Raw genomic sequence first — 14,619 nt, 5'->3', positions numbered from 1 at the left:
ACTTGGGAACTTATTTGCTTGAGTTATTTCCTTTTTTTCTTGTTTTATTTATTTTCTTTTTCATTTCTGTTTTGTGTAGGGGAAATGAATTGGATCATTCAATCACCAATCCTCGTGGGATCGACCTCGCACTTACATATGCTATGCTACCAAACGGCTCGTGCACTTGCGAGTATCACAAGTTGAGAATGCAGCTGAATCCATTTTGGTGCAGCTGAATCGAAGCAACAGATTCCCGTCGTCTATTTCAATTTCTGTAGTAGTGATTTAATATCTTGACCATCATGATTTCTCTGTTTTTTTGACTCGTATACCAATTTGTCTGTCATGATTTCTTGACCAACGTTTTTTATTATACAACAGACAATTGTTCATTTATTTTCTTAGTTTTTTTATTTGTTTCTTCTTTGAGAAATATTATTCTATGGTTTTTATGATTCTTATTATTATTGTTTTCACTATAATCGTATCATGAAGATGGATTACATGGCCCAAGAATTAGATGGTCATTCTGAAGGGGTTGGGCAATATAGATTAAATTCATATTATGATTCGTGTGACAAAATCTACATACCACAACTAAGAGATGACCACAAGCCAAAATCAGGCCAAGGATTTGAGTCATTAGATGATGCTCATGAGTTCTACAATAATTATGCCAAGGAAGTTGGTTTCAGTGTCAGAATCAATTCTAGTAGGAAGAATAAAGAAACTAATGAAATCCTACGAAAGGAGTATGTGTGTTCTAAAGAAGGAGTGCCCGCTAAAGGAGTTGGTGAGAAAAAAAGGCGTAGAGGTATTACTCGAGAAGGTCTTAAGGCAAAGCTAGCTGTGGTGAAGTCGAAATCGGGAACCTATGTAGTCAGCCTATTTGTGGAGGGTCACAACCACCCATTAAAAAGTCCTAAAAGAGTACACTTGTTAAGGTCTCATCGTACAGGTTCAAATTCTCATAAGTGTATAACCCAACTATTTTCAGCAGCAAATATACCTACACATCAACAATTTAGCCTTCTTGAAATGCAAGTTGGGGAGATAGAAAATGTTGGATGTCTAGAGAAGAATATTTACAATAATGAAAGGAATTTGTGTAATGGGTTGAAGGGACATGATGCAGATATGTTGTATGAGCATTTCCAGCTAGAGCACAAAAAGAATCCGTCCTTCACTTTTAAGATTGAGGCAGATGAAGAAGATAGAATTACTCATTGTTTTTGGGCTAACACAAAATCAAGGAAGGCGTACACGTTTTTTGGAGATGTGGTTGTGTTTGATAGTACTTATAACACTAATCGGTATGGTATGATATTTACACCATTTGTAGGGGTCAATAATCATGGTCAAACAACAGTGTTTGCTTGTTCATTCCTAAGTGATGAGACAACTAATTCTTTTCTATGGGGCTATTTGAGAAATTTAAGAAAGCCATGCCTGGAGGTTCCCCTAAAATGATTATTACTGATATCCAGCAATGACAAAAGCCATTGGACAAGCTTTTCCAAATATAACTCACAGGTATTGTAGTTGGCACATATTAGATAAATTCTCAGAAAGGTTAGGTGGGGTTAAATATAGAGATTATTTTGAAGATTTTAGAAAATGCATATGGGAATAAGAAATCACTGAAGAGTTTGACTCAAAGTGGATGAAGATTGTGGAAAAAAGTGAGTCACAAGATAATGATTGGTTGCGGTCATTGTAAGAAATTCGTTCAAGTTGGGTTCCTGCATATGTGAATCATGTTTTTTCAACCGGAATGACAAGTAACCAATGAGTAGAAAGTTGCCATGCATTCTTCAAGAGATATGTTTCCAAAAATAATTCTTTAACCGACTTTATAACACTGTTAAGTATGGCACTTGTACGACAACGTCATCAGGAGTTAAGTGCTGATCATATTGATAAGAATGAGAAACCTATGTTGAAATTGCCATTAGAGATGGAAAAGCAAATGGCTGGGACTTACACACGTAAAATTTTCTATGAATTTCAAGATGAATCATGGTGTAGTTTGTTATATATGGCTGAGTTGACAAGTGAGACTGCCAATTATTGTGTGTACAAAGTTAAGAGGAGAAACAATGACCATGGTTCCAGAGTGCGAGAAATTGTTCATGAAAAAGAATTGGATTTTGCTTCGTGTAGTTGCAAAAAATTTGAGAGTCAAGGAATCACATGTAGACACATCTTGGCATTTTGAATACTATGCGGTTCACTTATTTGCCACATCAATATATCTTGAAGAGATGGACTAAAACAGAAAATTTAGAGAGAGTTTTTGATGATGACGGTCTAGAATTAAATGATTTTTCTGAAAAATCATTTCTTGTGAGACGAACTAGATTGTTTCAACTTGCTTCATATGTAATTGATAAAGCTATGACAAACGAAAAAGCAAGTGACATCGTAGCAAAAAAATTACAAAATGCGCTTCAGGAGATCAAACCTATAGTTTATGCTACAAGTGGAGTTCCTAAAAAATGTACTACTACTCAAGCACACAAGTTTAATGAACCACTTCCTGTTAGAGCAAAAGGTTGTGGAAAAAGGCTAAAAAGAGGAAAAGAGAAGGGAAAGAGTAAGAGTAGGCGCTGTCATGGATGCGGAAAAATTGGGCAATCACATGAGAAAAGAAATTGTCCAATGCTAAAAAATGGGTGAGTGTGTAATTATTATTCAAATTTTTTATATATGAATATTGCATCAATCGTCTTAATTATTGTTTTCCTTTGATGTAGATGCGATGATGCAAATTCAAATTTATCTAATACAGATGAGAGTTCCTTCTCCATAGGTAATATTGATGTATATATGTGTGTTAATTTATTGACAGGAAAATTGAAGTAACACATTATGATATTCATTTTTCCTTTAACAAGCTAAAAATTACCTGGAAGTGCAAACGTGGGCTTCATACTACAGTAATGAATATGGAACATCTTGCACTTGAGTCTAGACTATGCGAATAAACACGAGGACATGTGAATCTTTTAGGTTTTTTATATATATAATTTTTCTTACAAAGATGAATTTGAATGAAAGAGATGCTGCAAGGACAAGTAATTTGTAGAACTTTTATATTTCAAGAGTTCTTTTAAATTTTTCTTAATAATAAGGTATTATTTGCTTAAAGTATTTTTTCTTATTGGAGCATGTCAATTATAAAGAAAACATAGGTATCAAACAAACAGTGACAATTGGTTTCAAAGAGAGAAAAATGACAGAAAAAAAGAGTAGAAAGAAAAATTGAGAAAAAGCAAGAGAAGGAAAAAAGAAAAAAGAAAAGTGAATGAAACAATTGTGAGAGAAGTATGAGAGTGAGAATGGAAAAATGAAACAGGAGAGAGAATGAAACAATTGTGTCAATATTTGGTTTCAAAGTGAGAAAGAACGGACAAAAAAACAAAAACAACGAATGGAAAGGCAAAAACGAGAGGAGGAATGTATCCACCCTTTTATTTTTTTATTCTTCTCTATTTTGTTCTCTCGGTTGCCTCGCGCTCTCTCTTCTTCTTCTTCTCTCTGTCTCTCTCCCTCTCTTTCTTTTTTCAATTTTCTTTCTCTTTCTTCTTCTACTTCTCTCTCTTTTCTTCTTCTTCTTCTCCTTTTTCTCAATCTCTATATCTCTCTCTGTAAATTTGGTTAAATGCCAAATGCCAGATACTAGAGAGAGAAACAAAGAAACACCCATTGCAGAAAGGTTCACAACCCCCAATTAAATTTGTCAATTAATTTATAGGTTATGATTGCATATGTACCGCCATTAAGGGGTGTGTTTTCCAGAAGATTGTTGACTTGTAGAGAAAAACAAAGAAACACCCATCGCAATCCACAAATTATCAAGTCTCATTGTTCTCATAGCTTTTTGACTCAAGGAAAAATAACAGGCTTAATGAAATGTCTATGGAAATCTAGAAATTAAAGAGGCATGTCATGCATTTTCCACAAGTTTTTTGACTCAAGGAAAAAACAACAGGCTTAATGAAACCATTGTTCTCTGGGCTTAACCCCCCTTTGTTAAGAAGGAGAAGAAGCAGAGAAGAGGGAGAGAGAGACGTATGGAGAGAAGTTGCAAAAAGAGAGAGAGAGAGAGAGAGAGAGAGAGAGAGAGAGAGAGAGAGAGAGAAATAGAAGAAGAAAGAGAAAGAAAATTAAAAAAAGAAAGAGAGGGTGAGAGACAGAGAGAAGAAGAAGAGAGAGAAGGGAAAGCATGAGGTCATCGAGAGAAAGAAGGAGAGAGGAAGGTATGATAAGTTTGATATAATATGAAATTAGTTCAATAATCAGTAAAGTGGCTGCCAGTTGCGCGTGAAAAAAAAACACCAAAGAGTTGATCTACGCTTGATTTTAAGTTTTGTCAATTAATACATATCAAAGCTGCAGAACCATTGGATTGATCTGACGTTTCACCTTTAGTGTCCGCATTTTAATTAAAATCCAATCATCCTAATGTGAGCAAAACTATATATATATATATATATATATATATATATATATATATATATGTGCCTAGTGTTATTTAGTCCAAGTATTTCCTCATTCAAACACACCATTCTTAATTTACATCATTTATGAATGCCTTAGTACTTTTAAAATTTCCTCATTCAAACACGTACTTATTGTTATAGATTTTTTCTTTATAGCCACTCAAGTATATATTAAGGGGGTCCTTCTCCATTATGGAGTTGAAGTCTGCGAATCCATTACGGATTTATGTTTTAACTGTCGGATCTGCACCAATTGCCGTTTGTTTAATATCTCACCCTCTTTTTTTTTAAAAAAAAAAAAATCTATTTCCTCTTCTCTCTCTTTCTTTCTTTTTGCTCCCTCTCTTTTTTTATTATTTTTCCTCGTCTCTCTCTCTTTCTTTATTATTTTTCCTTCTTCTTCCTCTTTTCTTTGGTCTCTCCTCCTCTGCTCAATCTCTCTCTCTCTCTTCTTTCTTCTCAGCTCTGTTCTCTCTTCCCTGCTCCCTCAATCCAAGCGTTTTTTGCTCCTCCCCCCACCCACAAACCCATACCCATTCGACCAAAAAAAAAAACCCAGACCTATCATTCAACAAAATGTTCCATTGAGAGCCATGGCTATGGAAATTGTGAATTCAAATTGTTCTCCGACTCCTGGAGCTTTGGGTTTCTTTAAAAGATGTTTAGGTAGTGCAAAGTTGGTTTAAGAAGCTAAATTTTTGTTTGATCAAGTTAAAGTGAAGGTGTTTGTGCCTAATAAATCACGGCCATGAACTGGTCGAAGGGGCCCCTTTTCTCGGTCCTAGCACTTGCTCGTGGAACTAAAATGCGGCGTTTCGCCAAGATGTTTGGCCTCCCTGAAAACAAGAGAGGAGTTGCTAAGGCATGATCTTCTCGGCCTCGATTGTAGGCCGAGGCCGAACAAAATTATGGCCAAAGGCATTAAAGTCAGATCATCAAGTGGCAGCAGGGTCCCACGCTTCATTTAATGAAGTAGTGCCTCTGTTTATTGCAGCAAATCCACTGGCCACAAATAAGCATTTAATGCACGAGGGAAGGTGGGAAGTGACTGAAGTCAGGGTTTGGCGACAGAAAACAGAGTGATTAGACGCAGACATTCTCACAAGAATTCTTACAGCTTGAGAGATTGGGTGACTAACTATTAGAGCAATAAATGCGTCCCCACGGCCAGAAGCGCAGAACCCACGATCAGGGCGGCGGTCGAGATTTACCAGGATTTATGGGGTCACACCACCATACTTCACGATCCCAAATGTCGATTGGACCACCCACTTGCTCTAATCAGGCTCCACCATGCAGATTTTCAGCCTCGATTACTCATCCAAGAACTCTTCCTATAAATACAAAGCTCAAACTACATTCAAAGGGTTCAAACACCAAACCAAAGCCTCCCACGGAGCAACTTATATTTTCCTGTAATGCACTTTCAATATCTTTACTTGCTTTCCTAGGAGTAGTGTTAGACTGTAAGGAAAATCCATTCATCAATATATCATACGACCCTTGATTTTTAAGGCCCCGAAGCACCATCTTTGTTATTCGCTCATTCACCCCATATATCATACGACCGTCGCTCACCGAGCAGCGCGTCGGAGCACCGCCCGAAACCCACCACCAACACCACCACTAAACGGCCTTGTAGCTCAGGTCGGGAACCTGACAGCCGAGATTAGTTCCTCTCTCGGCTACAATCATTTGATTAGAAGACGAGTTCAAATAGGCGCACCACTTAACCATTTACATCCACATCAACATCTCGACGCACGGTAGATAGTGCTGGCACGCCCGCACACAACCGCACCACATCCAAAAGCAGGAAGCCGCGTGTCAACGCATATCCCCTCGGCCCGGAACTCCAGGCCGTGAGATTTGCGCAGTAGACAGAAGAGTCTTTGTGTTCCAAATAGTTATAGCTATAAATGTTTGTTGGAGGTTCAATTGAATTTCTTGAAATGAGATTGCAAGAAATGTGAGATTCTGGGTGGTTTATTGCAATACAGGAAAGTTCGAAAAGGCTTTAAATGTTTTCACTGAAATGTATGAGAAGGGGTGGGTTGATGCCCATGTCATGTCTATCTTGGTGTTGCCCTTTAGAAGAGGGAGCAAAAAACAAACCTGGACTTGAGGGACCAGGAAAGAAAGAAGAGAGAGAAAGATTAAGTAGACGAGGAGAGAAGAAAGAAAAGTAATAAAAAAGAGAGAGGGAACAAACGGAAAGAAAGAGGGAGAAGAGGAAATAGAAAAAATAAAAAGAAAAAGAAAAAAGAGGGTGAGATATTAAAAAAAGGCAATTGGTGTAGATTTGACGGTTAACGCACAAATGCATAATGGATTCGCATACTTCAACTCCGTAATGGAGGACCCTAAGGGGGACTAATTATTCGTACATATTGTAACATCCCGGCCCAGAATGACTTTATTTTGGAAATAAAGTTTGAAAGTCCAATGTTGCCCTTGGGAATAGGGGCACTTTAGTAATTTTTAAAAAAAGAATTTTAGGGAATCCAGAAGCACCGTTGCATAGAGCTTGTCGATACGAGTCCCTAGACAGGTGACACACTTATATTTCCAAGTTATAACGAATGAGAAAAGGTCTAAACAAGAAAAGGACATAATGGGAATTTTCACAAATCAAATTTTCTGCGTGCTACGGTATCCGCTACAGTGCATCTCAATAGTGACTATTTGACTTTCTAACCACTAATCAACGCCGTTGTGCACAGGTTGGCTAGGCCGTCTTCACGAAAAATGTTCCTCTCTCCCTCCTCTAGCCCAGTGGTTAATTGGCGTTAACAATTAAGGATTTCTCTTATTTAAGGAAAAAGAGCTCCAACAGTTTCTTGGTGTTTTCCGGCAACTCTGGCCACCTTTTTTGTCAATCGAGGTATGAAACTTCATCCTCTCTTCGTGCTCTAGATATTTGTATAGGGTTTTGGGCTTGATTTTCCAATTTGACTGTTTGATTTATACACCCACATCGTCCGCCAATTTCGAGTGGTTCTGCGGCCAATTCCGGCAGCTCTTGCCTTCGTGTCAAGTATAAAAGTTAGTCCCCATGTTAGTCTGAATGTTTTGGTATAGGTATTACCCATCGATGTTGAAATTTTTCCGTTGTCAGAAACCGCCCCAAACCACCACTGTTGCCAGCGGCATGAGGCAGCTCGTGGTGAAAGGACTCGTCTTGAATTCAACCTTGAAATTCGTGACAAACCTTAAAACATTTGGTCAATGTCTGACTATCTTTTCAACTTGCAGAAAAACAAAATAATGTTTTCCCAAACATTCAGCATACAATTTTCTTTCATACACAATTCAAAATGGTGTTAATGGGCCTCATGCCCGTACAACGACCTAACCAATGCACTGAAATTCATCTTGTTGTGAACGAGGATTAAACAATTATTTAGTCTTGCCCAATTAACAAACGGGCTTCAAACTCTAATCAAAATTCAATCATAAACTTGGAAACAACTAAACCTATTTAACATATCTTTTGGGCCGGCACCTAGGTAAAACCCCATGTTACTTACTTATTCCTTTTTAAGGGATCAAGTCACACGAAGTTTTATGATAAATTTTTTATAAATTCACTGTATAATTAACTAAATTGAACTGAGGCCTGACATATGTATAAGCATAAATAAATAATTCAATTAAACCGTACATAGTCATACATAAATAAGAAATTTTTTTTGGTCTGAACCACGATGTGATCTTGGATGGGCCCCAACTATGGATGGCACCTTTAAGCCTTAACCACAACCCAGACTAATCCCCGCTCACACCGGGTCGGCCCGTAAAGGGTAAAGTGCTGGCCAAAGTGGTGACTCCATACGAGAGTAGGGATCGAACCCCTGACCTCTCTTAAGGAACATAAATAAGAAATTTCACAAATGCATTACGAGTATATGAAGAGATAATCCATAATAAACATGAAAAATGAATTCATCTAATACCAAGGCAAAAATCATAAATTTCCATTAAAAAAAAAATCTGAAAATTGTAAAAACTTTCCACATGTCATTACCCCATAAATTGTCTTCAATTCCCTGTTATTTTCCATAAATTGTCTTCAATTCCTAACAAAACTCAAGGGGCTTGACCTTGAGAGCGCAATATTGGCATGACTCAGGGGGTCGTAACTGTAACTTGCTTGAGAAAGCAAATTCTGGCCCAACACTGTTCGGGCATGTCCGATACTCATGGGGAGCTTCTATAGTGAGGGGAAAGTTATAAGGGGTTTTTTTGAGGGGTATGTTAGAGCCATTGGATTTCATCCAACGGTGAGTTTTTAAAAAGGGTGCATGTAGAACCGGGTTGAATCTGACCCGTTGGAAACCCAACTTCAGTTGAAGATATTTCCCTCTCTGAAAAATTCAAGAACACAATCCTCTGTTTTTGAATGTAACGCAAACCCAGAATTAGAAAGATCCAAAGCTCCCAAACCCTATAGTCGCTCCATTGTCATCAGCTCCTTGGGAGGCCTGCGATCTATGGCATCCTCGGTATGACGATTAATGGCTCTTATCTAGCTATTGCCCTGTTTTGATTCTATGGCTGAAGTGAAAACCCCTTCTCTTTTTCGTTCAGCACACGAGATTCCAAATGAAAGCAAAGTAGCATATCTGGTTCTGTAGCTAGACGCCGCAGCAGCATTTGTTCCTCGATTGTGGTAGAGATGGAGTCTCCACTACCAAAGAGTCTTCTCTAATGTCCACCACATTCTCTTAAGCTGATTGACTTCGGAGCTCCCGCTTGAGTTTGAGAGGTAAGTTTACTGTTGCTGGATTGATTTTATTGGGTTTGGTTTGTTTTTTGTGAGGGTGAGAAATTCGTCATTTGTGGCATCAATAATGCGTCATTTCTGCGGTCAATAATGTGTTATTCTGCCGTCAATAATGCGTCAGTTTTCTGTCAATAATGCGTCATTTCCTTATGAATATTCAATATATTTAGTTGATTGTTTTTGGTGGGGGTGGGAAATTATAAAATGTAGGTAAAAGATCCTAAACTTAGGCTTAATGGCATTAGGAGTAAGCATTTGGAGAGGATATTGGGAGAAGTTCTGTAATTGCTGGTTTGAATTACATTTGTGTTCTTAGTTGAACATGTTGGTTCTAATGTTATTTTTTTCCAGATTATTGCACAAGAGATGACGTAACTATTATTAAATTTTGTGTAATAATGGCTCTTACAAACAAGCTAGGCTATGCGTCTTTTTTGTGTCAATTTGGGCGATGTTTATTGTAAGTGGAATGCATTGATATGTTGTAATGCAGTAATGATTGATTAATGAATTAATATTTGCTATGCAGTGATTTAGAAGTAGTTCAAAAATATATGTGGGTAAAATGTCTGGGGGCTCAGAGAGTGATGACTGTGTAACAGCTAATGGGATGGTTTACATTCCTGAAGTAAGAAATGAGGAAACACCAGCGGTTGGGATGAAGTTCGACTCGCTTGACCTCGCTTATAATTTCTATAACAGATATGCATTCTTGGCTGGCTTTGGTATTCGACTTCATTCCAGCTTTCGGGGGACATATAAGAAAGAGATTCTGAGGAAAGAATTTGTTTGTTGCAAACAAGGTGCATACAGGAAAGATGAAACTCGGGAGAGAAAAAGACAGCGGGGAATAAGTAGATGTAATTGCAAAGCTAAGATTGTGGTTGTGAAGACAAATGGGAGCAAGAAGTATGCCATCTCTCTTTTTGCAGAGGGACACAATCATAAGATGACAGACTCAGAAAGAGTGCATTTATTGAGATCACACCGTCGTATTTCGGATTCTACAAAAGTACTTACAAAACAGTTGGGTTCGGTTAATATCCCCATTCATCAGAAGGTAAGTATTTTCGAGGTGCAATCCGGAGGAATGGATAAAATCGATTTTATCAAAAAGGATATTTACAATCTTGAATGTAGTGTGAATGGGAAGCTGAGGAACCACGATGTTGAACTAGTGACCGAGTATTTTATGGCTGAACAGAAAAAAAATGAGGCTTTTTATTTCAAGATTGAGGGAGATGGCGAAGACAGGTTTAGTCGATGTTTTTGGGCAGATGCAACTTCTAGACGGGCATACCGGTTGTATGGAGATGTTGTTGTATTCGATACCACATTCAACACGAATCGATACGACTTGACATTTGCACCAATATTGGGAGTTAATAACCATGGTTAGACAATTGTCTTAGCATGCACATTTTTGAGCAAGGAAACGACTGAGTCGTTTATTTGGATGTTTGAGGAGTTTAAGAAAGCCATGCAAGGTGGCGAACCTAAAACGATCATTACAGATCAAGATGCGGCCATCACCAGAGCGATTTCAATAGCCTTCCCGACTACATTTCATCGGCTTTGCATATGGCACATCACATCAAAGTTCCATGTTAAGTTACCACATTCTGCTTATAAGGAGTATTGGCGTGAATTTCAGAAAGCCATATGGGATACTGACAATAAGGATGAGTTTGATGCAAAGTGGAATATTGTGGTTACAAAGGCTGGTTTGACTGACCATCAATGGCTAAGTTCAATGTTTGATTTAAGGGAATCTTGGGTTCCAGCCTACGCACAAGACTTTTTTGCCGCTGGAATGTCAAGCAGCCAAAGAGCGGAAGGTTCTCATGCTTTATTCAAGCAATACATATCAAGGAGAAATTCGTTGATGGATTTCATAATACGATTTGAGAGGGCACTTTCCCATCAACGTCAAAAAGAGTTAGCTGCTGATCACGTAGATACATTTGAAGTGGCTCAATGTATTCTACCAATGCCAATGAACAAACAAATGGCTACCTTGTACACAAGGGCAATGTTTCAAAAGTTTGAGAAAGAACTAATACAAAGTACAACATGTTTCCTAGAGCTCAAAACAGAGGATGCTTCAAAAGTTGTCTTTAATGTGAGCGAAAGGAAAAATTGGCAAACAAGAGTGGCAGAAGTTGTATATGTCAAAGATTCTGACCACGCATCGTGTAGCTGCAAAAAATTTGAATTTGTTGGGATTATTTGCAAGCACATCCTAGCATTGTTCAGAAGGGACCAGATTGAATATATGCCCGATAAATATATTTTGAAAAGGTGGAAGAAAACTACGAAAGCTGGATTGGTGTCAGATGCAAATGGCAACGAAATTAAAGACTCTGCAGATCCTGGTCTTTTAATAAAGCGGAGTACAATGTCCCGACTTGCTTCAGATGTGGTTGAGGATGCATTAATGTGTGAAGAAGGATGTGAGCTAGTGTCAGAGACTCTAAAAAGTTTGCGGGTGAAGTTGAAGTTGTTGAAGGATGGACCAAGTAATAACGAAGTTGGAGGGTCTAGCTCTCAAACACAATATATGAAAGACCCTAAGAGAGTAAGGTGCAAAGGAAGGTGGAAACAAGTAACGGGAGCAAAGGAAAAGCCAATGAAGCGAGGGATTCGACACTGTCGGGAGTGTGGAGACATTGGTCATGATAGAAGACAATGCCCAAGAAATTTGAACACACCGTAAGATGTTAAAACTATTTATAATAACACCTAAAATTTGAATAGTTAAATTTTTTATGTGCTTGTGTTTGGTGTTTATGCAGGACATCACCGTCAAACAATGAGGAATCAACTCCAATAGATCTCAGTGACCCATTATTCGACGAATTTTACAGGATGCACGGACCTACCGAATGATTTATGTTTGTATTATACAAAGGCCGGTTGTTATGAAGGCTAATGATCAGGTTAAGTTTTCTATATGCAGTTTTATTTTATTTGTTTGTTCATGTCCACTGCTAATTGAAATGGAAATTTGGTTGGATTACTTCTTGCATGAAATTTGGACACATGTTAATTTTACATGTCTTCTCCCTATTTGGAAATTTTCATAGACATTTGATAAAGTATCAAATTTTGAGTTTTGTGAAGAAGCAATGACTTTTACCATGTACAATGGGTAGTTTATGCTGAATTATGAACGAGTGACACAGATTCATTGATTGTATCACAGGGTAATGTAGCATTTCCAGCAGGGAGCTGTTGTTTCCATCAGCAGTAATGATTTCCAGCACGAATCATTTCTAGCAACACTAATCATTTACAGCAGCAACCAATTTTTCCTAATGTTATGTTCTAGTGCTTGACTGGTTATTAAGATCTGACCTTGACTATGAAGCAATATTGGTGCACGATTTTGTAAACATTCGTACCTGAAGGATACTTGAAATTTGCACTATGTTGGAACACAATGATTAGAAATCAGCGTGTAAAATACAAACTACAATACAACATCTTCTGTGCATGATAAGTACATTGCAGCTAATCACATTTCGAATGCTTGGAGAATATTAAAGTGTACACCAACATTTCAACTACTCGTAATTTCGCACACACAAGAAAATTACATTGCAAAGCATTTTATGTGCTCCCTCTTAGCAATATCACGATCACCCCAACCAACTGAACAATGGTAGCCATATTCACTCGGTCGTATGGGTCAGCTTTTTCCGAGCAGCTTGCACGTGCTTATGGTCACTCGTGTCCCCACTCATATAGACGAAATAAATATTCAGCAATATTTGTAATATTTTGTTATATAAATAACCCATAAATCATTCACCAAAGAATGTATAGCACATTGGCATGTAAAGTGAATAAGGAGAGTGTTACTTATGACTGACGTGTCAATTTTTTCAAAAAAGTACGCCATCTGTTTAATGTGAAGGGACATGATAATGCGACTTTACTGATTCCCAACGCGTGGTGATATTGACAACTTATTGAATAATATTTCAGTTTTTGCAAAATACAATTTTAGACACAAGGAATTGCAATACATAGTCCCAATAATTATATATGAAGCAAATGAAAGTAATACTTGTGTTATTATAAATTAGATAATGAACATTAAGGAAATATACTTCTAATTTGTCCCAGTTATATGTTGTTGTTTGTACTGTTTCATGTGACACTTTTTCTATCTTTCTTTATATTATATGTTTAGGGAATCCCTCAAAGCAACATATACTGTGAAAAATAAAATATTGTGTGAAGTTCTAATCACTCATATAGACTAGGACAAATATTCAGTACTATTTCAAAATTGCTTGACTGGTGTCAGGCCATCGAACGATGTGATTTGACATGATAGAGATATTTACTACGAACCCAAGACGGAGCCATATTGACAACTTATTGAATAGCGTTGACGTGTTCAAAGATCTAGATGCACGCACCCATGATGGCTTCAGAGCATTGTCCAATTATTATATATGTGGATTATTATAACAAAACAGATACGTTTACAGCCTTTTATATGAAAGGAAACTAATTATTGTATTATTAAAACTTAGATAATTAATATTAGGGAAATATACTTGTGATGTTGGTTGTTGCAAAATATATAGCTAGGGTTAAGAGGAAAGTGAGTTATCTAAAGGCATTCAAATTTTTTCTTTATGAAATTGATGATTTCTAGCTTCCCCTAGTTGTATAACGTCACAAGGAGGCCGGAGTAATTTTCGGGGCATTTTTCCAATTTTCCTACAATTTATTTAACTTTTTTCAAGATTTTTGCACTAAAAAAAAGCCAAAATAATCGCAAGATGACACCTGGCGCGATCTGAGCGCATCACCTTTCACCACTTGCACAAGTGTACGTCAATACACATGGCCACATCCTTGGTTTTTACCCTAAATTCTTATTTTATTGTTTTTTCTTATGAAATTCATAACTAAATACACAAAAATGATAAAAATGTTCCGAAAATTGATACGAACTCATTGACACTTCATCTTCCTTACTGAATTCCCCGTTTCATGGTTATTCATTTTAAAAGACAATTTCGAGCATTCACGGGAGATGCTTGTTGATGTAGGTTTATCTAGGTTAAAGTTAACAACATATATAGCTAGGGTTAAGAGGAAAGTGAGTTATCTAAAGGCATTCAAATTTTTTCTTTATGAAATTGATGATTTCTAGCTTCCCCCAGTTGTATAACGTCACAAGGAGGCCGGAGTAATTTTCGGGGCATTTTTCCAATTTTCCTACAATTTATTTAACTTTTTTCAAGATTTTTGCACTAAAAAAAGCCAAAATAATCGGAAGTTGACACCTGGCGCGATTTGAGCGCATCACCTTTCACCACTTGC

The 14,619-nt window shown here is 37.3% G+C and overlaps 2 protein-coding genes and 1 long non-coding RNA gene across 4 annotated transcripts; all 3 read left to right on the top strand.

The window, feature by feature from the left end:
* The first annotated feature begins 471 nt into the window (after positions 1-471).
* On the top strand, positions 472-1,452 carry LOC110770730 (protein FAR1-RELATED SEQUENCE 5-like). Its single transcript, XM_021974929.2, has one exon. The coding sequence runs from the start codon at positions 472-474 to the stop codon at positions 1,450-1,452; it is 981 nt and encodes a 326-aa protein (XP_021830621.2).
* A 7,355-nt stretch (positions 1,453-8,807) lies between these two features.
* LOC148297498 (uncharacterized) lies at positions 8,808-10,122 on the top strand. Its single transcript, XR_015833100.1, has 3 exons — positions 8,808-8,992; positions 9,078-9,255; positions 9,803-10,122. It is a non-coding gene; the product is annotated as an uncharacterized LOC148297498 (long non-coding RNA).
* A 1,130-nt stretch (positions 10,123-11,252) lies between these two features.
* LOC148297497 (protein FAR1-RELATED SEQUENCE 5-like) lies at positions 11,253-12,757 on the top strand. 2 transcript variants are annotated; one of them, XR_015833033.1, is made up of 3 exons: positions 11,253-11,985; positions 12,069-12,212; positions 12,479-12,757. XR_015833033.1 is itself a non-coding variant. In XM_088247370.1 (2 exons), exons 1-2 carry the CDS (start codon positions 11,264-11,266, stop codon positions 12,160-12,162), a joined length of 816 nt encoding a protein of 271 aa, XP_088103496.1. In that variant the 5' UTR covers positions 11,253-11,263; the 3' UTR covers positions 12,163-12,255. The 2 variants fall into 2 exon arrangements, 1 of the variants encoding a protein (XP_088103496.1); XM_088247370.1 differs by lacking the exon at positions 12,479-12,757 and having other exon boundaries at positions 12,069-12,255.
* The last annotated feature ends 1,862 nt before the right edge of the window (positions 12,758-14,619 follow it).

The sequence above is a fragment of the Prunus avium genome, chromosome 1 (assembly GCF_965620075.1).
Source record: "Prunus avium chromosome 1, drPruAviu1.hap1.1, whole genome shotgun sequence".
NCBI classification, from domain to species: domain Eukaryota; kingdom Viridiplantae; phylum Streptophyta; class Magnoliopsida; order Rosales; family Rosaceae; genus Prunus; species Prunus avium.
This window is presented reverse-complemented; position numbering and strand designations above follow the sequence as displayed.

What these genes read in the sequence shown, in the direction of transcription:
- LOC110770730 (XM_021974929.2), top strand. Translation starts at nt 472, where the DNA reads ATGAAGATGGATTACATGGCCCAAGAATTAGATGGTCATTCTGAAGGG.
- LOC148297497 (XM_088247370.1), top strand. Translation starts at nt 11,264, where the DNA reads ATGCCAATGAACAAACAAATGGCTACCTTGTACACAAGGGCAATGTTT. An exon ending in CCAAGAAATTTGAACACACC is followed by an intron (nt 11,986 to 12,068) that starts GTAAGATGTTAA and finishes GTGTTTATGCAG; the next exon opens with GACATCACCGTCAAACAATG.